Source organism: Grammomys surdaster, unplaced genomic scaffold, assembly GCF_004785775.1.
Source record: "Grammomys surdaster isolate TR1022 unplaced genomic scaffold, NIH_TR_1.0 262, whole genome shotgun sequence".
Taxonomy (NCBI): Eukaryota; Metazoa; Chordata; class Mammalia; order Rodentia; family Muridae; genus Grammomys; species Grammomys surdaster.
This window is the reverse complement of record NW_021604703.1, coordinates 4399373-4426166: the sequence shown is the minus strand read 5'-3', so window position 1 is coordinate 4426166 and position 26794 is coordinate 4399373. Positions and strand designations below refer to the sequence as shown.

Genomic DNA, 26794 nt, shown 5'->3' with positions numbered 1-26794 from the left:
TTCATCCAACGTGTACAACGGTAACCTTCTAACCTTAGCCATTTCCGTCACATATGCTACATGTAGGTCCATCCCAAATCTTCTAGGGGTCATTTACTAGACTTTCTCCAACACAAGGAAAACAGTTGTCACCCTTAGTTCAGAAACAAGAAAGATTATACTTCTGGTTCAACGTCCTGCTGAAGGTAAGAGGCAATTTGGGCCCATGAGATCTGGCTTCAGAGCAGAGTGCAAGCCCAAAGCCTCAAAGGTAATCCTATCAGTGTTTCTGGACCAATGTTTGTTGTTGTTTGGCGAGAAAATTAACCACAAAATAGAGACAGGCTAGGAAAGAATCTTAGGACTGGTAGGTCCCTCATCAAACTACCTCAGATTCATCCCCTGCCCCGATGGTCCTAGCCTGGCCACCTGGCTCACCTCACCACGGGCTCTGGAATGGCTTCCGCTCCAGCAGGTACCTGTACACCTTTCTCCCATTCTTGTCGCCATGGGTCTGCCAGGATGTAGTAGTCATCCGGGCTGAGCTGGTATGAATCTGGGATCTTCATGGCTGTGATCAGGTCTGTCCGGAAAACCTGACAGACATGAGGGAAAAGAGGCATCAGGATGTCTCAGAGATGCTGGCTCCACAGGCCAGGGGAGCAGGCAAATAAGGCAGCACACAGTAGGGCCAATGGGATGGCTAGACAAGTAATGGCTCCGCCACCAAGCCTGATGACTGAGTTCAGTATCTGGGACCCACAAGGTAAAAGGAAAGATTCCGGCAAGTTGTCTTCTACATCACAGAATAGAGACAGGCTAAGAAAGAAAGCCAGGATTGTTAGGCCCCTCACCAAAAAAGAAGCTTCCTTATCTTTCCCAGCCCCATAGTCCCAATCTGGCCTCCTGGCTCCCATAGCCATTCAGACAGACACACAAACAGAATCTCTAAGAGTAGAAAGGTCACCCTCGAACACAGTACTGCTGCTTTCTGAGTGTTCCGGGACTCTCCCCAGGAAGTTTAAAATTGTGCTCCAGATCTGCACCCAGAGGCACAACCCTATGTATAAAATACAAGGCACTCTAGTTCCAAGAAGGAAGACCTGGATCTTATATAAAGAGTGAAGCAAGAGGTGAGGCTTGGGGCAACCCAGTGAGATGCTTCCATGAACTGGACTTCTAAGCTCTCTCACAGAGACACTACGCATCCCACTTTAGAGCAAGCCTTGGTTGGTACGTGATGGGAGAGGAAGTGATGGGAGAGGAAGACCTCTGTCTTCCTTTGTCCTTAAGTCTTCCCCAAATTCCCATGAGGCCATGTTTAAGGTTTCTTCTGCCACCAACCTGTTCCCTCACTAGTAAAAACATTCTTCCCATTGTTCCTCCCAATCTGTACCTGAGAATAACCTCTCAATCCCTTCCCAGCTGGTAGTGGCAAAGCCTCCTTGCTCTGTACCCCACACCCTAAGTGTTACTGTAGAACACAGTGGTACCACTAGATACCATGAGACTTAAGTCCCAACTTTCCCAGTAGTCATCACTGAAAAAATCACAAGTTAAGGGTGAACTCACATTAACAAGGAGGGAGAAATCACTTCACGTGAGCACCCTCCAGGCCAAAGCCCCGCCTCCACGCCTAGCCCGTGTGCCAAGTCAACACCCATTGCTGAAGTGTAAGTCGGGGGCTTGGTCAGTTCATTCAACCCTCTGGACACTTTTGACCAACCCTTGACAAACCCATTCAGCTGTAAGCCACTGCCTGCTGGGACCAGCTCACTGGCTGTGTGCACCTCGTGGAAAGGAGGGCCATAACCGTAGGAAAACATCGGAAAGGGTCCATCACTGGACCCAAAAGCAGCATCTAACAGAATCTAATTAATATGTGCATCTAGCTGCAGAGGGCTATGACTTGAAAAAAAGGTCAAGTTTCTTGAAGACTCTATTTGCCAATATAATTTAATTGTTAAGACTAACACCCTAACATTTAATTAGGGTGCCAGTGTGAAAAAAATTAAAACCAGATTAGATTAAATGCTAATTAAACAGAAGATGGAATGGGGCTAGGATTTCACAGCCCTGATAATTTGCATATCTTATTAGCAAGCAGCAAGACAGCTAAAGAGAAGACTGCAAACTGAGGCAGCCTGTACTTCCAAGAGGCCTCCGGCACCGCATCAGCTTAAGTGAGAGGCTTTCCCCACTGGAGCTTCTGGAGAGGGCGTGGCTCTGCACTGCAGAGACTTGGTTATTTCTCTCCAGACTTCAACACAGGCTTTAGTACAACCAGAGTCTGAGCTGATGTAGAACTCCCTTTAACTTCTCAATGGGACATCCCAGACCCTGTAGCTCTGATGCCACTGGGACCCACCAGACTGGGACACCACATCTAGAAATCAACGCTGAGGAGGCAATATGGTTAGAAATGAATACCTTGGTGGGACCTGGCCAAGGTTCCAGTGCTCTGGAGGCAGAGGCTCAAGACTGCCTGGTCTACAGAGTGAGTTCCAAGCCAGCCAGAACTACGCAGGGAGATAGACTACTTCAACAACAACCAAAGTGCTAGGGACGTAGCTAAGTTGCTTGCCTGACCTGAACAAAGCTCTGGGCTTTGTCTATAGAGACATAAAAGGGGATGTGGTGGGACATGCTTGTCATCTCAGCATTCAGAGATGGAGGCAGGAGAAAGTGGTTCTAGGCCATCCTCCCCTACAAGGTTCAAGGCCAGCATGAATAGCAGGAGACCATGTCTAGGAAAAATAAAACCACCCTGTGGTTTTCTCACACTGGAACGTAGCTTAACTGTCATCTCCTCAGTGACCTCAACCATCAGCTCTGAGACTGTAGGGTACCCTCTTCTAATCACTCACACACACAGAAGTCACTGTGTGATGTTCCCGGTCCTCTCTCCTATCAGACATTGCTTTGCTGTTAACTGTGCTCTTGGTGCCTGGCACTGAAGACAAGGACCTTGCACGTGCGTGAACACTTACAAACAGAGTGAGATGCAAATTAGAGAGGCCCCAGAGGTGGAGACCCTCAACCTCATGGACCTGCATGAGCCGTCTGAGCACTAAGCAGCCCCCATTCCTCAGGGCCTGATGTCTCTTGACCAGTGAAAAGCTTGTGCTGCAGTTGAAGTACCAGGTCTTACTGGCAGAGAGGCATTCCTGACTCAGACTCCAGAATCCTCAGAACAGGAAAGGATCCTGGGGCTCAACCCGGGGTCCTTTAGCAGTGTGGGCCAGGTTATAACACAGTTCTAAGTTTTGTCCCCATTGCTAGGAAACAAGGGATAGGACACTAGTGCCTCTTTTAGGCAGGACTCAGAAAACACAAAGATAGCACTTGCCTGTTTCAGCCACCCCTCAGTAGGCAGAGACAGTCTAAGAGCAGTGCTTAAGTATTTTTCAGCTGGGGATGTAGCTCAAAAGACATTGATCGTATGCACCTAGTATGTCCACAGGTTTGGGTTCAATTCCCAGCACCACTGAAATCGAGCATGGTAAGGACGCACACCTGTAATCTGGGTACTCAAGAGGTGAAGGTAGGGAGATCAGAAGTTCAAGGTCGGGCAAGAATGGTGGCGCAGAAGGTAAAACACTTTCCACACAGGCCTGATGACCTGTCTTCAACCCCTAGAACCAAAGTTGAAGAAGAGACGTGACTTACAGAAGTTATCCTCTGACCTCCATGTGTATTTGGTGACTTGCATGGGTCTGGTATATACAGACACAAAGACAGACAGACAGACACACACACACACACACACACACCAGTTCAAGGTCCTAAGTTACATAGTAAGCGGCCGTGTGAGACCCCACAGATGGCTTCTCCACCACAACTAAATTCTTTCTTCTTTAAGTTGCTTTTGTTTTTAACTGCAACAGGTGGGGGAGAAAATGGAACTCCCCAGGCCCCCTGGCTACAGCTGTCATTACAGTCACCCAAACCCTTTTTAGTCTTTGCACATCTCCCTTGTCACACACGTCATCCTCCCCTGCTCAACCTGGCCCCCAGTGGTTCTGGGACACTTTGCTTACGACCAGCCTGGGTCTTGAGCTTTGTCTGTCCTGCCAAAGCCCCTGTTGCTGGAGTCTCCTAGTTTTCTGGTACATCTTCCCAGCCAGAGGAGCTCAGTGAGGTCTGGCTGGGCCAAAGGTGCTGGTCAACATCTGCGGTGCACATGCTAGGTGCTGACTCCAGATGTTGCCACAGATTAACACCTCGGTTTCAGTTGCAGGCTCCAGCTGCTGGATACTTACTAGTCTTCTTGAACAGGGTAACACCTGACCTCCAAGATGGTGGCCTGTTTCCTCATCTACATATTTTCTGTTTGAGCTACCAGAAGTTAGGCTTGGAGAAAACCTAATGATTTTCCTAAAACTCCTTTGAATAATTTATGAAAACTAAGTATAGAATAAAATGGACACTAGCGAACAGAATTCTTGCTGTGGCAACAAAGTCGAGGGGCTGGAAAACAAGCAGTTTTCTCAGGATATGAATGTTTACCACTTTTCTTTCTTTTGGTTGTCTTTAAATGTCTGCTGCCTAGCAACCAAGTTCTGCTGAGCTGCTGGGTGATATTAACTGTACCTTTCTCTAACTGTATAAAGGATGTCTAAAGGCTACCAACCAACCCCAAGGGCCAGGGGTGCAAAGATCACCCTAGAGGAGACCAAACACCCTGCTCTTCCCACATGTTAGGACATTACCTAGGACCTTGTCACATGGTCCTGACCCACAGGTCCACTTCTCAAGATGATAGGCTACTTGCCTTCTCTACCTGCTGCCCAGAAAAAGCCAAAAACAGGCTCTGAGGGAGTGTCTATGGAGTTGGAGTGACCTCCTAAAACTAATAATGACATTGGGCAATTTTCAAAGTACACTGACACTAGGCCAGGAGGCACGGAGAATTCTATACCACAACGTGTGGGTCTACAGCTTAAAACACTTTACCCTGGAAATTCAGTTCTCTGTTTCCCTTTCTCGGAGGCTGGATGCCTGAGGAAATCTGGTTACCTATGAAAGACTCAGTACAGACACAGTTACACAGGGGACAGGAGTGGAGCACGGTTGATAGATAGAGTGCTCACTTAGCATGTAGGACACCCTGGGATGATCCTCAGTACCACAGAAACTGGATGTGGCCGTGGGTGCCTATATCCACAGCATGAGAGGTAGAGGCACAAGTATCGTAAGTTCAAGACTACCCTCAGCTATACAGTGAGTTTGGGGCCATCCTGGGCTACATGAGACCCTACCTCAATAAACTAAACCAAATCATATGCACTCACGCACGCACACATGCGTTGATGCCAGTCTCCTGTGGTAAGCCACATACGGACAGGTACTGCATATGTCCTGTATATGCCGTCTTTCCTAAATCTATTCTATAACATCATTTTCAATGTAGAGTAACTCCTGAAGAAAAGCTTGTGGAGTGAGTGGGTAAATAAATAGAAAACAAATCAACAAACCACTGTGAGATTTCCCTGAAGTGTGGTTAGTTGTTCATACCAGGCAGAGTTTGTATGCGTGTATACAGATATGTATATATACAATGCGTGTATACAGATATGTATATATACATATCTACATCTATCTGCATATCTATCTATCTATCTATCTATCTGTCTGTCTGTGTGTGTGTCTGTGTGTGTGTGTGTATGTATGTATGTATGTTGGGGTGGAGTAAGAACTCAGAAATGGGTCCTGACCACTGTAGCCAATGTAGATGGCTTTGGCCAAGACCTGTGTCTCCTTATTTTTATCTTTCCTGCCCAAGAAAGCATTGCGGATCTGTCCCGAACAGCATTTTATTTTTCTGAGACAGGGTCTCATATAGTCCAGGCTGGCTTCGCCCTTGCTATGATCATGGACTGTCTCTATCCTCTTGCCTTTACTCCTTGGGGGCTGGGATTTCACGTATGCACCACATTTTTATGGGGTGTTTGGAATCAAATCCAGGGTTCCATGCTCACTAGGCATTCTACCAACTGGGTTATTTCGAAAGTCTTTAAAAAAAAAAAAAGATTCAATTTGTATATTTGTGTATGTGTGTATGTGTGCACACACGCGGCACACCCTTTGTGAATAAACACCCATGGAAGCCAGAAGAGCGTTCGATGGCTTGTAACTGGGAAACTGGAATTACAGGTGGCCATGAGCCACCCAACCTGAGTGCTGGAAACCTAACTCAGGTTCTCGGCAAGAGCAGCCAGTGCTGGGCCATCTCTCTAGCCCTGGAAAACTTACTTTAAATCAAAGTGGTTTCCCGAGTGTCTGGTCTTGTCAGAAATAACATTCTGTGATGCTAAGGCACAGCTCGTGTGACAAACACTTTCCCTGTGCCATCCACCTTCACACCGAATCCCCTCCTCTCACAGCTGTGGAGAAGACTCAGGAGTTGATAAACCACTTGCTTCAGGTCGTCAGCCACACCAGTACTCAGCATCCCTAAGACAACCAGACATTCATTTCGACTTCCAAGTCATCTTTTCTGGGCTGGAACCTGATACCGTTTTTTCAGCCAAGAGCAAGTTTACATTACATATTATACATGCAATCCCACACAGGGGTTCAGGGAATAGTCACCGTCCAGCTTTAAACTGCCACAGAGCCAACTGGTCAGGTGCTCAAAAAAAAAAAAAAATTGAAAAACCACTCAACATCTCCTCCTCTTAGTTTCATGAGGATAACAGCACTTCCTGCTCTTAAAGAGAATTTATGACATACATTTCCTTTGCAAGACAAGTCCCAGAGGCCTGGAGGCTTTTCCAGCTGGCGGGAAGAGCTACAACTCTGACTCTACTAGAAGTGGATCTGGCCCTTACTCAGCCCACCCCTCCGCCCAAGTGAAGTCTCAGAAAGCAAGTGCCTGCCTTGGAGGAAGAGCATGCAACCCTACCCCCACCCAACTGGCTGGAAATCTGGCTCTAAAAGGGACGAGCAGGAAATTTCTTTGGGGGTTCTCCAGTTTAAGAGTGTGAGCACTCTGCGTGTGACAATACACGAGGCACCATATTGATTGTTCGGAGTCAGTCTCTAGCCCAGGCTGGCCTCTAACTTGCTTCATAGTGGAGGATGACCTTGAATATCTATCTGATCCTCCTGCCTTCACCTCCTGAATTTGGGAATTACAGGCAAGCACCACCATGACCAGTATATTTCGTGCTGGGGATTAAACCTAGGATTTTGGGCATACTCTGTAATCATTACCTAACTGTCCTCCTGGCCATTGTTGGCTTATTTGAGGGTCTCATGTAGCCCAGGCTAGCTTGGAACTTGTGTACGGTCAGGGAGGACTTTGATTTTCTCATATACTCATGTGTATGCTGTGTGTTTGCGAGGGACGTGTGCCGCAGCACTTGGGTAGAGGCTGCAGGACGATGTTTTGGGCTTGATTCTTTCCTTCCTCTGTGAGTTACAGGGACTCAGCTCAGGTGGCCAGGGTTGCTTGGCAGCCACTTTGACCTGAGCCACTCTGATGGCCCTGCAAGGTTGAACTTCTAACCTTCCAGCCATGACATTTAAGTAGGGCAGGGGATCAAACTCTGGACCCCATGCATTCTAGGCCAACAACATCTAGCAACTGAGCTGCGCCCCCAGCCCTCACCGCTGCTTTCACAGAGAAGATCCAATCTCAACGTCTAGGTACCGTCTCTGTGCCTCCAGGATTGTTTTCTGGTTTTGACCTGACAAACTGGCCATATCATTGTTCTCTTAGGATAGATCTGATCATTTTTTATGTTGTTATTGTTTTTGTTTTAAAAAGCAAAGCTATGTTGCTAGGACAGGGGTATCCTCACACAGCTTTTTAGGGTACATCTGGGAACATCTTATTGCTGACTGCAAAGGGTGTTTTCACTTTCTTGGCTAGCCCCTGTACCCAGGGCAGGGAGCTGGGCTTCAGTAAAGGGCCTCTGTAGAATGTACAAAGGTCGTCCTCTTCTTTCCTCTAGAGACTCATTCCTCAGCAGAACCTGCAGAAGATGGGAGCATAGGATCGCAACTACCCTCCCTAGTCTGAGACCACCAGAAGTGGCTAGTGACCAACTTATCCTGACATCCATCCATCCATCCATCCATCCATCCATCCATCCATCCATCCCACTCTCTCTGGAACTTTCTTCTCTGTGATGGTTTGAATGAAAATGGCCCCCCTAGGCTCATATATTTGAATGCTTGATCCCTAGTTGGTGGAACTGTTTAGGAAGGATTAGGAGGTGTGGCCTCATTGGAGGAGGTGTGTCGCTAGGGGTAGGTTTGGAGGTTTCAAAAGCCCACACCAAGCCCAGTCTCTCTGCCACACGCTTGCACATCAGATGTAAGTTCTCAACTTTTGTTCTGACTCTGCCTGCCTGCCTGCCTGCCACCAGGCTTTCTGTCATGATGATCAGATTATCTCTCTGAATCTGTAAGCAAGCCCCCAATTAAATGCTTCCTTTTATAAGTAGGTCGCAGTGCCTCTTTACAGCAGTAGAACAACTAAGACACCCTCCCACAGGTTCTACTGGTATCAGGAAAAAATAGCCATCTCCCCATAATAGGCTCTAGGCATAGGTCTCTAGACAAGAGAGAGAGAGAGAGAGAGCGCAAGCAAGACAGAGAAAGAGAGAGAGAAGAGTCACAAGCTAAGTGTCCCAAAGCTCCTCAGAGGCAAAGCAGGCTGGACTTCCCCAGTAGACACTTCCTAAAGCACCCACCCCACATCTGACCATGGCTCCCAGGCACCTTCAGTGCTGTTAGCCTTACTCAGCAGCAGAGGCTCACTGACTGACTTCCTGATGCACAGCGTCTCACCTCCAGACAGGTAGCCTAGGGAAAATCCCCACTGCTTACGTATCCTGCAGTCTCAAGGCATGAGGAAGATATATATAAAACCTGTGGCACCAACCACAGGGCCGGCCTCCAGGTCTCTCCCAGAACCATCCTTAGCACCCCAAGTGGCACACTGGCTTAGAAGAAACTCGTCCATTGCAAGGCTTGTGTGTGTCATAGGGATAGCCTGACACTAGCCAGGGGGACTGGGTAGGCAGGCCCTTTTACTGGCCCTCAATTAGATACCATCTGCCACTTAAGAAGCTTTCTGGTATCAAGAAGCCTAGAACCCCACTTGGAGAAATTAAGGCTGAACTCTCAGCTTGTTCCCCAGGAGGAAGCTCCTTACCTACCTAAGTATTGCCCCGAGGCAGAGGGCCGGTGCTGGAATATCAAAGATGGTCTCAGGCTGCAACTTACTTCAGAGTCTACGAAGCCGTGATCCATGAAGGATCAAGCGGTAAGATGCCAACGTTATCGGTCAAGACAACACAAGACAACTTCAAGGCTCTAGCAGAATTTATGCCGTCGCAGTTTCTCAGACTGGGGTCCCCTCTTTCTGAATTTAAGGTCCAAGGGACAGACTTCAGCTTTGGGGAGTCCTACAAAATGCCTAAGAAAAGAAGGCTGAGACCTCGGTTCTGTCCCCACTGTCCCTTCTACTGGTTAAAGGCAGACTCCCAAACCCAGCCTAGAACTCTGCTTTCCCATCAGCTCAGGGAGGGGCCTGGGTAAAATGCCATACGGGAAAGCTTGCTTCAGCCCTGTCCAGGGTCCTGACTCTTGGTCAGTGTTCTTTGGCCTTGGCCCATGGCAGTGTGAAGTGCAGCACCCCACAGATTGGAAAGGAAGGGTATTTGTTTTCCCTAAACCTACCCCTCAGCTATTTTACATTTTCTAATATGCCCACAACTACTGCAATGCTAAGTACCTTGGGGCCTCAAATTCCCTACTCCACATCTGGACACACTCAGGAATAAAAACAAGAGAGTGACCCACGGCTTCCTCAGCTCTATGGACAGCAGAGGGGGGGGGGGGTTTCTGTTACCACTCTGCCTCAGTGAGAGCACACAGTGTGACCAGCCTAGCAGTTATCCCATAGGGCACTGGGCAGATGGGGCTTCCAAGAATCCCTTTTGTTAGGGTGCCTGGAGCCTTTGCCCTCTAGGCCAGGCTCACTAGCAAGGCCCTCTGCCTCCAGTTCATTCATCAGAGCACACACACACTCTTGCGGCCAAGAGCTTTTCTCTCCGCCCTCTCATGAGCCAAATCATTTGGAAGCTTTCATTGATGCTTTCTTCTCTGCCCCACCATAACTCAAGAATTTATACCGGCCACGGCTCAACCCTCTCACTTAGGGGATGAGGAAAACCTCTCAGGCTGCTCTCCAGCCTGCTGTGGGAGGAAAGGCTTGGCTGCCATTCAAGGCAGGGAAGACTCTTCAGTCCTCCTGGGTGGACATCACAGGCACACCTGCAGGGCTCCTGGTCTGAGCATGGGCTATACACAGCTAGTCCCCAGAAGGTGCCGTACAGAGCTTCAAGTCTATTTTTAGGTACAAAGCCTCTGGGCTGGAAAACCCAAGAGGCAGGGGAATTTTCTGCCCCATGCAAATTGTTCTTTCTTCTCAGCCTGCTGACACCTGTTTCCACCCAGGGTTGGTCCCAGCCAGTGGAGAAGGGGCCCCATCCCCTGCTAGCATGGGGAGGCGAGACAGGAGAAGAGACAGCTCCCTCTGGAGTTTCCCATCTCAGGCCAATATGCAGAACCACAGGAAAGCTGGGAAAAGGCTGGATTCTCAGAGGCAACCTCCTCAAGTCTTAAATGAACATGGCAGTTCCTGCCTCCAAGGACCAGGAGGGCCAAATAAAGGTGACCAAAACATTGTTCATCCACAGAGAGGCAGGACCTTCCAGGATCCTATCTGTATTCTGCTCCCCACACTGTACTTGGCACACTCTTATCCTCCCAAGTAGCCAGCTGAGGAGGAGGGTATGCAAGAGTCACAACGTACTCTTTCCCTTCAGTCCCAGCACCCAGCTCCTTCCTTTGTTAACACTTCCAGAGATATCTTCATCCACACAAACCAGGTTTGGAAGATAACAGAGCGGGCAATGGAATGGCCCAGCAGGCAAAGGTGCTTGCTGCCAAGCCTGGGGCCAAATTTGACCCTTGACACCCGAATGGCAGAAAGACCCAACTCCTTCCAGTTGCTCTCTCGTCTTCCACACATATCCCATGACACACACACATGCACTGGAAGGAAAATGGAGATCCCTCTCATAGGGTCTCAATCCGGTCCTCCAAGGGGAAGGGCATAGAACAAGTCATCTTGGGAGGCAAGAAATCAAGTTTTTAAAACATAAAGCTCTAGGGAAGACCACGTAAGAGCATACCAGAAGTCCACCCCGAATACATACCTCGGGGCTGGTAAGAACTGATACCAGATAAGCCCGGTGGAAAGCCAACAGGGGAGAATGGGGTGCGGCTTGGGACAAGACATGGTCCTTGACCTCACACCCATGTAAGCATGGTCCTTACACCAGCTACACGTGTAAGGACCAGGGTGGAAATGCACAGCCTTGGAAGTTCTCACAGCTACATTTATACCAAAGGCCTCATCTCGGCCCAGTGGCACTGCTGGTGAAGCACTAAGCAGGAACAGATAAAGGCCCTGCATGCAATGTTTCGTTGGCCACAAGAACCAAGGACATCCTCCACAGAAGCCATAAACACCTCTCCTGGCAGGTCAGGAGGTGAAGGCATGTACACATGCAGGTACACATGAAGCACTGTCAGAGGCATATAGCTCATCAGAGGGCTCTGGACACACCCATCCTTTTGCCCAGCACCAGCAAGCCTTGTCGTCCTCGGCTTTTACTGAAGCGTCCCAAATCACTTTGCTTTTTGACTCTACTGCTGCCAGCTCTACACCATTACCTGCAAGGAGGCAATTTCCTCCCACAGCAACCAGTAGGCCCTTTTATTAAAATACCAGATTATGCTTGATGTGATGGCATACACCTTTAGCCTTTAGCCCCAGCACTTGGGCAGAGGCAGGTGAGTCTCTGTGAGTTTGAGTCCAGCCTGGTCTACATAGCATGTTCTAGGCCAGCCAGGGCTACATAGAGAGACCCTGGCTCACAACAACAACAAAATAAACACATCAGATTATATCGCTGCCCTGTTTATGAGCATTCAAAGGTGTCTCTAGGTCAAGAGGAACAGCTTAGAACCAATGGTTCTCAACCTTCCTAATGCTGCAACACTTTAATATAGTTCCTCATGTTGTGGTGACACTGACCACAACATTATTTCGTTGTTACTTCATAACTGTAATTTTGCTAGTTATGAATGGTAATGTAATTATCTGATATACAGGATATATGATGTGTGACCCCTGTGAAGAGTCATTCAATCCCCAAGAGGGTCTTGACCCATAGGTAGAGCCATAAACACCTCTACTTGCAGATCAGGAGGTGAAGGCATTACCCTGCTTAACATGAAGCATTGTTAGATGCATATACTGGTGTCCTCATTCACTCCATCCTGCCACACTGGTCACCTTTGGCACCAGGCATAGGCCCTTCACCAAGAACATGTGGCCTTCATGCATCTGCTTAGCTCTTTCTCCCGCTCTACGAAGGTGCCTCCCCACCCCAACCTCCTCCTCCCCTCAGCCTTTCCACCACTGCTGCCTACCTCTGAGGGCTTCTTTTCGTTCTGCCGAGGCCAGCCCGACTTGGTACTGCTGGGCAGTTTGGAACATCTTGATGCTGATGTGGATGTCACGTGACCTGCAGAGAGAAGACAGGCCATGAGGGGTCCTGGAGAGTCAGAAACAGCATCCAACCACACAGAGGATGAGAAGTTCCAAGGCAAGCACCTGCTTGTAGGATCAGAAGGTGGGAGGCACTGTCCCTATCCTGGGCTGCAGCTGGTCTTTCCACAGACCAATGAAATAGGAAGGCTCCTTCACTCACCACTGAAAGGGGCTTAAGAAATCAAAAGCAGTTACCAGCTGTTTCTGTGATTCCAAAGAAGTCCCTATTCTCTTTTAGTTTCTGCTTCCTACTTGGCCAAGGAATGCTGGAACATTCCATGGCCTCTCTCCAGTCTGCCCCAAGTTAGGTAAATCATGGCACTCCTGAATGCCCTAGCAGGTTACAGAAGCAGGGTAGGGCAGAGTAGGAAGTATGAATCTGAATGAACCTGGAGACTACCAGGCTAGACCCAAGTGAACTTCCTGATTATGGGCCACCACCAGTAAATTTGCTATCTGTAAGCCTAGAACAGTGTGTGCGAGATGGTTAGTGTTAAATGCCAACCTGATGTGAATCATCTGAAATATTAAGTCTCCAGACACTCTCGTGAGAGATCAGTTATCTGTGCCTAAGCCTCTGAGGGACTGAGTAGGTTAACTGAGGTAGGAAGACCCCGGGGGAAAGTGGGAGACACTGGTACCCACCATCCCCCCACCTTCTCACCCTAGACCTCAGGACAATGCTACTGGGAAGTGGGGCAGCTATTTTAGAACCTGAAACCTCAGAGAGTGTCAGAAGCCAACTGCTCATGCACTGAAAGTCCCAAAACTGGGGGCTAGGCAAACCTGTCCTTTCAAAAGTTATCACCTTACAGGATAGTAACGCGAAGCTGACTAAGAGGATCAGAGATGACCTGTCCTCTAAAGGCTAACCAAAGGACACCAGATCTAGAGCTTTAGGATGGTCGAAAGGGATTCCTCAATTAGCCATGACTGTAGTAGGGTCCAAGGCCCTTGCTAGGCTATAGGGCAACGGCCTCAGCAAGAAGGACGAGGAATACCCAGGGGTTTTCTGTTTTATGTAGCCCTGGCTAGTCTAGAACTTGCTATGGATACCAGACTGGCCTTGACCTCCCCTCACAGAGATCCACTTGCTTCAGCCTCCCAAGTGCTGGGTTTAAAGAAGTGTATCACCACAACCAGCTCCAGAGCTAAGGTTTTTGATGAGCACAGTAGTTAATGGTCATGGGTGGGGACAGTGGTGGGATTGATAGAGAGGGAACAACTTTAAGTCCAGGTCCACTGCTTCTCCAGAGCTCAGATGCCCAGATGCCTCATGACTCTGCAGGCTAGGTGTGGAAGACAGGTGACCATAAAACTCTAGCTACAGTGATCCCTTCCTGTATCAAGGGGGTTGGAAGGGAGGGGTGGGCTACAACCAGAGCCAGACCCACAGGGCAGCAAATGAGGCCTAGAAGCAGACAGGGCTAGGCATTATCAATCCTCTGGTTGGCAGGGAGACAGACACAGCTAGTCCACCAGGTCTAGAGATGCAGGGCTCCAGGCTTTACTTCCCCAGTAGTGTGTCTTCCTTCTTAGAGGGCCCCCTAGAGTAGTCACTTCAAGATGGGATCCTCCTTCCCACCCATGAAGATAGGATGCTCCTTCCTGTCCATGAAGATGGGACTCCTTAATCCAACAGGCTGAGGAATGGCTTCCTGGGCCACTGGACAATGGCTACCTTTTGTCACTAACCAGGAGGAAAGCTCTTACTGTACACAAACTTTTTTCTCTGCTCCCAAAATGTCATTTATATTTTGACAGTGGGACCTTTCCCCCTCTTCTGGACATCCAACTGACGCATCCACTTCTCTATTTAAATCTACCTCTTAGGATGTACTGCCAAGCTCCATGACAGCTGAGCTTCTTCATTGTTTTCTTCAGTCAACATTTATAGAACACCTACTGTGTGCCAGATCCTAGCTGGTAACTGAGCAGTGAGCATCCTAAGAATTCTCTGATCAGGGTTCGCCGCTGGTTAGGAAGTTACTTATTATAATAACTAGCTAATGATAACAACAAAGGGCAACAGGTTTCATGTCTGTTTTGTAGAGACTTCTAAAAGCTAAAGGATTCATTTTCTTCTATCAACCAGCAGCAAACGCCCTGAGAGGAGTTGGTCTATTCCAGTGAGAGGAAGGCCTACCTGGAGGACAGGGAAGTAGACTAATGGGGATGGTAAAGGTCCAATAAGGGCAGGGACTGACCACCTCAGGGGCAGAGGAATCCGACTTGACTTTATACTCCTGTGGCCCTGGGCTGAGCTGAATGGAGGGTCAGCCTCCTCCCACCAGATCTTTGGGCCTGTCAGTTTTACTTAGTCGCTGTCCCCACAGAGTCAAGTGGGAGGCCTTACCGTCAGTGGTGTCAGAGTTGTCACTGCTGATGGAGTATTTTCGCCTCTTCTCTTCCATCTGCAACAGAAGGTGAGAAGAGTTATTATCTTCCCAGACATCAGGGGGACTCCTCAGCTCACACTCCCATGCAGAGAAAGGACACGGCCTTGCCTCTCTTCCAGCTTCATCCTTTCTCTACTCACCCACAGTGCCAGCGTTTGGGAAAGGAGGCCCGGGGGAACTCAAGACAAACAGAAGTCTGCTCATTGGTGTCAGAGGACTACAGGGAGGCCAGCGGGCACAGACTGAAAGGTGACAATGACCACACAAGTCCCAGTTCCCATTCAATGAAATGAGCAGATCAGAAAAGCATGACTCACTACGGATACCTCTGGAGTGCTCCCTACAGGGAGGAGGGAGAAGAGGAAATAAAAAACATCCTTCTAGGACCTCGATGTGAAAGGAAGGCACAAACCATCATGAGGCCGGATCCTCAGCATGACGGCTACTGGGGTGTGGGAATGGGGCAGCAGCATCCTCACTCAGGTACAGTACAATCCTACTGTATCTCACCTGTGCCATCTAACATTTAAGCCTAATGGGCAGCCTCCTCACCACCTCATCCATGGTGCTTAGCGCCTAACAGCCCATTTACAGAGGAAGGCTGCCTCTTTCTGCTACTAGCCAGCTAACGGAGATGAGCGCTGAACCCGAGTCTGAAGTCTGATTCCCAAGATTACCCTGAACTCCTCCACTTCAGCCTGGAAGGCTGTGCCTACTCACTTCTTCCTCAGGTCTTAAGAAGCCTGAAAGGCACAGCCTGCTTGGAGGAGAACACTTGGAGTGGTTTAATACCTGACCCAGGGTGTTTCACGCCATGCTCCCATTCAGTTCTAGTTCTTAGGGAGAAGGGACTACAGTGTCCTCTATCTCCAGCATGTTCCTGTCAAGCTAGGAGATGCCTCTTTCTTCCTATAGTGCCACAGAGACCCTGAAATATCTATTAAGTGGGAAGAACAATTACCCAGACCTCTGAGTGGACCTGCTTAACCTTTGACCTCAGCAAGGAGCCTTTTTTACCCACAGTCTTCCCCCACTAGAATGGGAGGAGCTTGACGGGGCTGCTTGTTTGTCGCCCAGTGTTTCCTAAAGGGCAGAGAACCGAGAGACATTCAGCAGTTCAAGCAACCCAAGAAGCAGAAAAAATAAGAAAGACCTCACTCCTTATGGCAGGCAGGAGTGGGGGTCCTCTAGCACACAAGGACCCTATGGAGCTCTCAGAATAGCCCTTGGTAGCTAATGCAATTGCATCTTTCTTACTTAAGAGTCTCAGAAATGAGGAAAAGGAGTCTTAGGAGCTAAGTGACTTGCCTAAGGTGACAGTTTGTAACAGACTTAGAAGACCCAATTCCTGACCATCAGACTTCATGACCTCTTTGCAGCAGAGAGGGAGCCCAGATCCAAAACCATCACCCTCTGTGACATCCAGGATCTCAGGAAGGCCGACTTTGAAAAGAACTCTGGCTGTAGCCCACACCTGGCCCAACCTAGCCCCGTCACTGTATGGCTAACCCAATGTCTCCTACAATTCTGTTTCAGCAAAGAGGGCAACAGTACCTCCAAACCAGAATCTCCTGTAACACTAACAGCTGGCTGGGGGCTGACGGTAGAGCTCAGGAGTAGCCAGCCATGTGCTCAGCATGCACAAGTCCCTGGGTGTGACCTCCAGTCCAGGAAGATGAGGAGCGAGGAGCGAGAGCCATGGACTTAGGAGACTTAAAGTACTGGGGTCAAATCTTAGCCCCCACCGCTCACAAGGCCAGAGGTGTTGGCAAAGAAGTACTTCCCCCAGGAAGTAAACTGGATCTGACTTCCCCATACATCTCCAGAATTTAAAATGTTGGCAACTGAGTCAGAATTTGAAGAACACCCTGAAATGGCCAAACTAAACACATTTGTTGGCGGGAATCGGCTGGCGAGAGTGAATGAGTAAAGGAGTGTGAAGACTGAGTGCAGCGGCGCGGCTGAAGCGTCACACAGACGCTAGCTAGGAAATACTCAGCGGCCCTACAGAGGTCGGGCCCTTGGAAAGCATAGGCAGTGACCATAGCTGCCCACACCCTTCTTATACTCCTGAATCCTTGCCCAGAAACCAACAGGTAACCTGTCAGCTGGTAGCCCTACACTCAGCCCCATCAATGAGGCAGCCCTGCGTGTCTCAAATCACCTGGCCCACTGGCAAGAGAGGGGGTGGACACGGCTAAGGCAGCAAACAGGTGTGTGTGACGGAGCTGCTCAGTCTGCCCGGCCTCTGGTTTTCCCTCGCTAATCAATACCTGCTCCCAGCTCTCCCAAATCATGTTTCTGCTCTGGCAGATGACTTCAGTGACACATGGCACTCGCTTCTGAGGGATAAGAATTGGTCCTGTAATCCACCTGTAAAGGAGAATCTAAGCAAGAAAGGTCTTTTCTGGCCATCCTTCTGGGTCCACTGGACTTGAAATACCAATATGAAAACACACATGGGAAGCTCTCCTTTGGACTGTGAGCAAATCATCGTGCCTTCAACGGAGCAGTGGTCCAAGGGCTCTATGCCTCCTCTGCAAGTCCCGAACACACCCACTTTTCCCAAGTCTATACTCATCCAACTGGTTCAAGTCCAGCTCACCTCTCACCTGGACCCATCTAAGTTCATTTCCTCCCTTCCCCTGCCTCCTTCACAGAATCCAAACTCCACACAGCACCCAAAGAGATCTTCCAAGCCTAAATCCTGCCTCGCTCCCAACCCTGTAAACTCTTTCACAGGCTTCCAGCTGATCCAAGGCCAGGTCTCCATATCCCCACAAGACCTACACCAATCTGGACCCTGCCTACCTAAAGTTCACAGTGACCATCCCCTTCCTCACTACACTGCAGGACAGTGACATCACTCTTGCAACAGTAGGGACTGAACCTAGGACCTCATACAGACAAGGCAAGAACTCACCAACGAGCTACAGCCTCTGGTCTCTTTTTGTTTCCTCTATCAAGCTAAAGGTTCTTCCTGCTTCCAGACCTGGGCACAAGTTGTGCCAGCTGCCTGTGTCAGTTTCTGACCATTACCCTATTTAGAGAAATGAGTTACCCAGTTTCCCCGTTTTCAGAACGCACATCCGTGTGTTGAACTACTTGCCAACTGTCCTTCTTGGGAATGATCCTTGTGTGAACGCCAGAACTCTCACACTGCACCCAGTATAACGGGGAGTACTGAACACACTGCAGGTCCCTCCCTCATGGAGTGTCAGGACCACACAGCCCAGCTGGCTGGCCTGCTGCTGGCAGAAACTGACACCCCAGCCCAAGATTCTCTCCTGTTTACACAGTCCTCCTTCCCAGTCTTGACCCTACACATTTTCCAGGCAGCTTTATTTGGTTCGGCTCCTGGCTAATGACCAATGTCAACTCAGTAATAGGGCAGCAGTTTGGTGGCAGATGTTTTCTTGGCAGCACAGGCCACCGGCCTTAGCCCCCACTAAAGTTCTGGCCCTGGAACACCACTGCCCAATGCCAGTCTCTTTTAAAGATGTCTCTGCAAATAAATTCAAATAAACACCCTAGGCCTCCATTAACGCCCTCCCAGCTGACCCTGGGAACAGTGGGTCTTTCAGGCCAGCTACAGCAGCCACTCCCTGGGGCAGTTAAAACACCCTAACCTGGCCTCCGGTCTCTCCTCTCCAGGGGCCACCAGGCCTGCCCTCACACACACAGCAGGATTCCGTCCTCCTTTAAAAAAAAAAAAGGGTGAGGGGGGCCTTTAAGCAGGCAATTTACCATTCCAGACACAATCTCTCAGAGAGAAACAAAAACTCTCCCTGTCTGAGGCAGACCGCGAAGGCGTGTGTGTAATAAGATGCTAATACAATTTAATGATATTTCGGCTGGAAAACCTGTCCTTAGAGCCTCCTTGTGCAGGGAAGGCCAGACATTCAGAAAACAAGAGCTCACACACTCTTAAACTGTTTCAAACGGGGGTCAGAGCCCCTCTCTTTCCCATCTCTCATTAACTTTAATGCCTTCTCAGGGACAATAACTGCAGATAAAAAAAAAGTGATTCTGTGCACACAGGGCAAGAGGGCTGCTGTCTGTAACTGTCAATTCTACTTCTCCAAGCCGGAGAGGAGCTGGATCCCTCTCCTGCCACATCACTGCATACCCTCAGTGTCCCGGCCAGGCCCCAGCCTCCGGTGCCTACAGTAGCATGCAGGCCAGCTCTACAACCCAACCAAGGCGTGTGATGGGTTCTACCTAATTTATCTTTCAGTACGTCCTCAACCTTATTCTTCGCCCCACAGGGCAAATCTCAGTGGACCATTCCTAAGTCTAGTTGCTCACGGGCACCTGTTAGATGCTCATCTCTTCCGCAGAGAAGAGAGCTGGCTTTCTGGCCTAGCCTGGAAAGGACAGACCAAAGGCCATAGTGCATGTAATAAACTGGCTCGCCTCAGTTCATTAACTGAGTGGTAACACTGTGCGGTATGCTACCACACACTTCAGGCTTCCTCTGTTTATTTGTTTTTTTCCTTCTCTTTTCATTGTAGTGCTAGAACCCAGGGCCTTGGAGTTGCTGGATAAGTGCTTGACATCAGATACAAACATCCTTAGACCCAGGTTTAGTCTTTAATACAATCTATTACTTCCTATGCTTACTTAGAGATGGGAATTATTATCAATCCCACTGGCTGATAAATAAACTAAGACCTACAGTGCTTTTACCACAGCTGGAAACGACATTCAAACCTAGGCTAGCTGACTCCATGGCCAAAGGGCTCAGGGTGGCAGGAAAGCTTATGGTACAAAGTTTTCCAAACTCCAGAGATTTCTGAGTGGAAGCTAAGAGGGCTGCCTGAGTCTCCAGAACCAATTTCCTGTAGTGCTGAAGCTTTGAGCTAAGATCTGCCATTTAAGTGTCTAAGTGTCATGTGATATAGGTCCCATCGCATGGGGGACATGACGAGTCAAAGTTATCCCCCACCCCCAACTCTAGCCTGGCAACCTCTCACGCAACCCAAACATCCATCCATGAGGTCTCCAGACAGCCTGTTGCGTGTACAGTGAAGCACTTGGTAGGGGCCCTGAGGCAACCAACCATCTTCTAGTCTAACAGAAACACTGGTTATAAATAACTGGAGTATCCTGCCTACAGCCTTGAACATAGGCAAGTCAGTGTCAAAGGCTTACACTTAGATAATAAAGTACAATAGGGGGACCCCCACATACACAGTATCAATGAGAACTGTGGCTGAAGTCTTTGACAACCTCTTGGACAGGAGTCACTGGCCATTTACCCAGGCAATTTAGGGAAAGGAAAAGCATGTTGAATGGGAAAGAACTCTGGAAACATTTGCTGTACCCAGAGCCCAAACAACTCTGTCCTTAAACACTTCATCTCCAAGAGTGTTGGGGAGACCCTTGGCCAAACAGTTTCAAAGCCAACATTCACTGTTAAGTCCTGCAGCGTAGGGTGAGGACTCCCCTCTAAAAGACATTTACTGTGGAACCAAATGCTTTCCCACTCAAAACAGCAGCCAACAGCTCTTGGAACAACCGAGGAGAGGGCTCCAGATCAAACACGTATCCCCGCCTCCCCGGCCCCCACCACACCATACAAACTTTCTCAATAAATTATTCGCCCACTTCGGATCAAAGCCTGTTTTTGCAGCCTGTGACCTAAAAAGTAAATAGCATAGCCTAAACATAAAAGCTCTCCTTGCCTGGGTCAGTTTTATTACTCATTCCTTCCCCCCTTACAGTTCATTCTCTTATTTTCCTTGCCTGCTTAGTAGATTGCTCTGCGAGTCCCAACCCGCCCAAGGAAGATGGGACAGGAGGGCCTGGAGGGCTGGTGTGTTCGCCTGGGGCCCTAAGGGGGTTAAAAAGAAATTAGGCGAGGGGAAAAAGAAGTCAGCACCCTGGGAACCCAGGAAACAGGGCCAGGCTCGGTTGGCAGCCCTCTGCCGGGATCTTCTGCCAAATGTCCTACTGGGAATTTTACCAGTGACAGGGGAGACAGTGCCACTCTGGGAGGAGAACCCAGCTCCCAAGCTCCGGTCTGTTTGCAAACATAAATGTTAAGGAAGCATCCTAATAGTTCTTCCGGGCTCAGAACGCTTCATTTCAAACTGGGGGCCTCCCCCCTCCCTAACCCCTCTGGCACTTCTCTGAAAACAACCATAATCCCTCCCATTGACCTCTCGCAAACTGCCTCTGGGTAAAACTTTGTACCTCGGATTCCTGCAGATGGGGGGGGGGGGGTGCTAGGGGCAAGGGTGAAGTTTGGAAATCTGCAGAGACACGGGGTAGCCAGTGCAGCGTACCCTCGGGCATAAAGAAATCCGGCGCCCCTCCCCCGCCCCCCAGCAGGAGGCCTGAGGCAAAGCTGGTTTAAAAAAAAAAAAAAAGTGCACAGGCCGGCTGCAGCGGCTAAGGGGATTAGAAGAGGGTTGTGCGCCTCCAGCCTGCCCCTGGCGGCGGGCGGCGGGCACGCAGGCTGGAGGCGCGCCGGCGTGATTCCGACCGACCGCGGGAGCCGGGAGGAGGAGCCGGAGGTGGTTGCGGGGGGCTCCGGCCCAGGCGTAGGAAGGGCAAGAGGCGGTTCGGGCCGGGGGCGGTTCCAGAAGGTGGGTGGGCTTGGCGCCCGGGGCGGGGGAGGGGTCTAGGGGACTCGAGGAAGGGCAACTGAGCCCGGGGTGGGGGCAGGGGTACTGAGCGGGGCAGAGGTGTGCAGTAGGGGGACCGGGCTGAGCTGGCTGGGCCTCTCTGGAAGGTAAAGGGAAGCCTCCAAGCCGGTTTTGCAGATGTCCTCACCCTTCGGCAGAAAAGCTACGAGTCTCCAAGCTGACCCAGGATCACCCCTTGCTCGGAGAAGGGGATATCTCAGAGCCCAGGGATGGGCGGGAAGGGACCATGGGGAGTCACAAGTCTGCACCCAGGCGGGGAGTGGGCGAGCGAGAGCCGCTCCGCAGGCGCAGGCAAGTGGGTGGGAAGGAGGGAGGGAAAGGGAGGAAGGAGGTGAGCCGGGAAGATGCCACTGCCGGGGGCGGGGCGGGGCCGGGGATCCGGCAGGACTGCAGCAGTGTTTGGTGGGGGCGGGGGCTGCAATGTCACTCATTTTGGGGTCAGGTGCGTGTGTCCCAGGCAGGGCCCTCCACTTGTTTGCTGCTCCTAGGTACCACCCAGAGTTTAGTAAGGGACGGGGGAGGGGGGGAAGCTGCAGAGTCTTCCCTGAAGCGGGACGCGAACCAGCAGAGTTGGGAGAAGGTAAACAAGGGCCACGCCCCCTGCCGTCGCCCCGTGAGCGCGCACCCGCCGCTCCGGCCGTCGCCGGTACATTTCCACTCTCGCAGTGCCTCTCCCCCACCGGACTCCCGCGCAGCACCGGAGAGCTGCTGTCCACTACCCCAGTATGCACCCTAGCTGCCTGGGCTGCGCACTCAGCACTCACCTGGGAACGTTGTCCCCCGCCCCTTAAAAAGAAAAAAAAACTAATTTGTGCAATGCCTCTGAACCCAGGAACCGAGCATGCTGCCCCCGCGTGCAGCTCCCGCGTGCACCCAGCCTGGAAAGGGGGCGCAGGGCGGAGGCGGTGGCCCCCGGAAGGTGTCTAGGACTGGACCGGCTGCACGTGAGCCTAGCGCGGGGTCATGTGCATCGGCTCAGCCCGGTTCGGCACCCGGACGTGCTGCGTATCAACAAAATGAAACTCGGGGAGACAGAAGGGCAGACAGCTCCAGGTTTCCCGTGCCCCGGTGCCCGCCACTCGGCCTTCCCACCCCGCACCCCGGTCGCGCCGCAGCCCCTCGGGCCGGCCGGAGCCCGCGAGGCAAGTTGCAGCCCCAGCGCCCCCACCCGCCCGCGCCCCCTCGCCGGCCCAGGGGCTCTTTGCCGCAGTCATTAATAAAGAAGGTCGCCAGGCTCACCCTTCCAAAAGTTGTTGCATGCGCCCCTCTCAGCCTCCCCGCACTGTACTCTTTAAAACACGGCTGACCAACATGCGCAATCTCTCTCCCCAGTGCTGTGCGTCCCCCCACCCCCCGCGCTGGCTTCCTAGAACAGGCAGCCAGCGAGAGAGGGAGCGAGCGAGCAAGAGAGAGAGAGGGAGAGAGGAGCACTGGCAGATCTGTTGAAAAAAAAAAAAAAAGCCCACAAAATAATGCTGTGGAGATGCGCAGGGCCCATCCGCTGGGGGCTGGCTCTTACCTTGCTCCGCGGTGCCCTCCCAAGGGGCGCTGCCCTCGGCTACGCGCCGCGGCGGGGGCCGGCGCGGGAAGGATGCTCCCGAAGCCAGGAGCTCCTGGGGCCGGCACGGGAGGGCGGGGGGCGCGCATCCATCCGGGGTCGTGGCGAGGGAGGCGACCGGGCCGCGGCGTCCCCCAAGCCCCGCACCCCTCCTGGGAAGATGGTCAGCCCTCCAGCCCAGAGCTGGTGCCACTAGGAGTGGGCGCAAAGTAACTCCATGGACGCTACTCACCCCCCAAAAAAATAGCCTCCAACTGCGATGGCCGCGGTCGGCACCATTCACCAACCCCCTGTGTATGTTTCTGTTTCTTTTTAAACCAAGACTTCCTTGTGATCTCTTTAGAGGGGGAAAAAATGTGTTGGGGTGGGGGTGGGGTGGGGGCGGGCAAGAAGAGAGGGAGGGGGAGTAGCCACTTTTTTCTAATTCACTCGGATCTCCGCTCCCGGCACCCCTCCTGTCGTTTCCCCCCCCCCTTCCCCGGTGTTTGGCTCCGGCGACCGTCCCCGGGTGCGGTGCGGCCCCCCCCGGGGGGGTGCCCTGCACGGTCACCCGCCCGCCTGCACGCGGGCCCGGACTCCTCGTGGACTCCCGGGCGCCCCCAGCCCGCCCTGTCCCCAGGGCCGGGCCCGAGCGCCGGCTGAGCCCGTGCAAGTCCCATCAGGTCGGCTCACACTTCACACACTCACACACATACCCCGCCCCTCCACTCGTTCACTCACACTTTCTGCTCACACCCCGCCCCCTTCGCGCCCCAGACCCAGGCGGAGCCCCCCGCAACCTTAAAAAAAAAAAGCAAGCATATACTTAAAAAAATCTTTTGGCGCCATATTAATGACGTACTTAAAATTTGCCATTTCTCCCTGCGTCAAAAAGACGTTTCTTTGCAAATAACAGCCTGGAGGCGACACTCGCGGAGGAAACCAGGCTTGCACGGAGTACCCGGCCCGCCCGCCCCACCCCCAGGGACTCTGGTGCTGGAAGACCCTCGCCCTCCGCCCAGTTTCGGAATCACTGGTTTTAAAATCGAAATCGAATAAATCGCGTGGCGTTTTTTGCAGCACCAGAAGTGAGCAGAAAGTGCTGGCAGGAGTGCAGGGGAGGGGCGCGCATGGGGCTGGGGGAGGGGGCACGGTACTCCTCCCCCACCCACACCAAATACAAACTAGCATTCTAGGCAGGGAAAGTTGAAATTGTGGGCGACCTCCGGAAGAGAGGGGCTGTCCTTAGAGGGGGGTCCCTTTTTGGGCTCGTTGCCCCCTCCCCCTCGCGGGTGCCTCCTGGCGCCCGGTGCTGCCCTGCATTTCCGGGGGGGGGGGGTGAGGCGCACTGTGATGGGTGGGTGGCTAGCAGAGTGGCAACATGTCCTAGCCTCAGGAGGAGTTTGCCCCCGGGTACCCCCTTCCTCCTGCCTTGTGCATCTTATAACCGCAAAGGGTTAAAAACCGAGGGGCAACTTCCCAGGGCTGGTACTTGGCAGAGAAACGGGGCGCCCCTCTCCCCACCCTCTCCTTCTCGCCCCTCCTCCTCCGACTCCACTTCCCGACTTGACCTTGTGGTGCACAAACAGTGCTCTCCAATCCTCGCAGTTTCTGGAAGAAGAGCCTGCGCTCGCCAGGCGGGCGGGCTGTCGGGCGGCTAGCCGGCAGTGGCGGAGCCTTGGGTCGGTTCCCTGAGCTGCGGGCCACACCCACCCAACCCGCTGCGCCTAGGGAGCTCACCTTCTCTCTAGGAAGAAAAAGGGCAGGCCTCCTGGATGGGTAGACACGTGGGGGGCAACCTTTTGCCTCCTGGGAATGCTCCAGCTAGGAAGGTTGGCTAGCTTCGGGCTGAGGTTTGGGGAAGCCTGGCCCAGCATCCCTAAGGCGTCTCATCTCATCCTTGCCAACCTATTCTACCCTCTCCAAGATAATCCAGTGATTCCCCCCACCCCCCAGTTCACCTTTGTTTTTGAAAGCAGGTGGATGAGTTTCAAATCCCTCTCCCTCTCCAAGACTGAAGATTGTTTATTTTTCCTTTCCCCTCCGCCCCCACCCCTCTTGCATGCAAAGATAAATATTCAATTTACATAAGATGACATTTATGTGACAATTAAGAAGATTCCCCGATGGAATGTTGTGAACACATTTGCTTATAGGAGAAATAAATCTAATAATAAACAAACTCATAACAGCTCGAATCCTCTGACAGGGAGGTGGTCTGTAACAAAAAGGGGCATGAGGAACGCTGAAACAAGCGCTTTCTGCAACGAGAAAGAGATGATCTCAAAGGAAGCCACCAACAGAATTTCTCTTCTTTGGCCTTCATTCACAAAGTTTGAAGAGGCTCGTCTGGCAAGAGGAGGGGCTCGCTCATCATCACCTCACAGTTAGCCCTGGCTTTGGTTCTCAATGGTCCACTGAGAAGATTTTCCAAGGCCCAGGTCAATGTCTGCTAACAGGTGTTGCAGTCTGGGAGTGCCCCACAGAGTGGCTAATGGCCTCTAATCCTGGCTTTCCTTGTGCAGCAGATCAGTGAATACATCTCTCTGGGTCTGTTTTCACCTTGATGAGCCCAGAGACCGCATAAGCACATACATACCCATGTATGTGAATATGTAAATTTCCCTATGAGTAAGGCAGGACCCGGCTTAGAATGCTCGGCACACCTGAGTGCTGTGCTCCTGTTTTCTTTCTTATAAACTCTTTATTTCTTTTTCAATTATTTTTAATGATGTGTAGGTGTATGTGCACCTACTTTTAATTATGTATCTGCATGTGGGCAGGTGGGCATGCGTGCAGGTGAGGCAGGCCAGAGGCATGGAATGCTCTCTGTAGCTGGAGTTACTGATTGTTTTGAGCCACCTAATGTGTATGGTTGAGACCTGAACTCAGGTTCTTAGGAAGAGCAGCAAGTGCTCTTAACTACAGAGCCATATCTCCAGCTCCCACCTTTTCTTTTTGCTGTTGTTGCCTGTGACTGGACCCAGGGCCTTGCCCTTGCTAGGCAAGAACAAGAGGACAATGCTTGCTGTCTTTGCCTCCAGGATACATATAAGAACTCCAGTGTGCACGGAAAGAGGACTCAGAGAGGACCTGATCGGAAACAGCGTGCTATATAAGGTCACGATCCTGATAACTGTCAGCCATGCATCCGGGATGTAGATAGAGACACAATGTACAGAGGCGGAGTCTGAAGTGACCCACAGATTTGGTCTTTTGCCTGGGGGTTGGGGGCGGGGTGTCTATGTAGGAGAGGACAGGACAAGGTGTTTCTCTTGGCCATTGGGAGCCCATGAACTGGAATGGGAAAATGTCTTGGCAAGGAACTGTAAAATGACCTAGAGAGATGACAGAGGGAAGGGATGGACACCTCCCTGAGCATGGGTTTCCTTCTGTGTCCCGCGCGTAAGCCAGTCCATTTCATCCCCACCGAAGCCCATTACCCTCTTCAGAAAGGCCTTAGAAACTCAATAGTAACACATGGCCTGCAGTGGTGAGTGGACACCTGAGTGCAGGTGACCTTGGCACCAGTGTCATTACCCTTTGCTCTTGCTACACACTAGAGGAAAAGAAGTTGTGCTGT

The 26794-nt window shown here is 51.2% G+C and overlaps 1 protein-coding gene across 5 annotated transcripts in view; it reads right to left on the bottom strand.

Moving 5' to 3' along the window:
- The window catches only part of Jade2 (jade family PHD finger 2), a 47863-nt gene extending 22997 nt beyond the window's left edge, over positions 1-24866 (bottom strand). Inside the window, exons 1-5 of one of the 5 annotated variants that reach the window (XM_028775913.1) lie at positions 23194-23321; positions 20770-20857; positions 14979-15036; positions 12502-12596; positions 418-575 (exon numbers count right to left, since the gene is read on the bottom strand). In XM_028775913.1, coding sequence (XP_028631746.1) covers positions 418-575; positions 12502-12596; positions 14979-15036; positions 20770-20857; positions 23194-23321 — 527 coding nt within the window. Of the gene's footprint in view, positions 1-417; positions 576-12501; positions 12597-14978; positions 15037-20769; positions 20858-22913; positions 22955-23193; positions 23322-23464; positions 23490-24782 lie in introns of those variants that run through there. The other 4 variants (XM_028775910.1, XM_028775911.1, XM_028775909.1 and 1 more) reach the window with 4 other exon arrangements.
- Positions 24867-26794: the final 1928 nt, after the last annotated feature.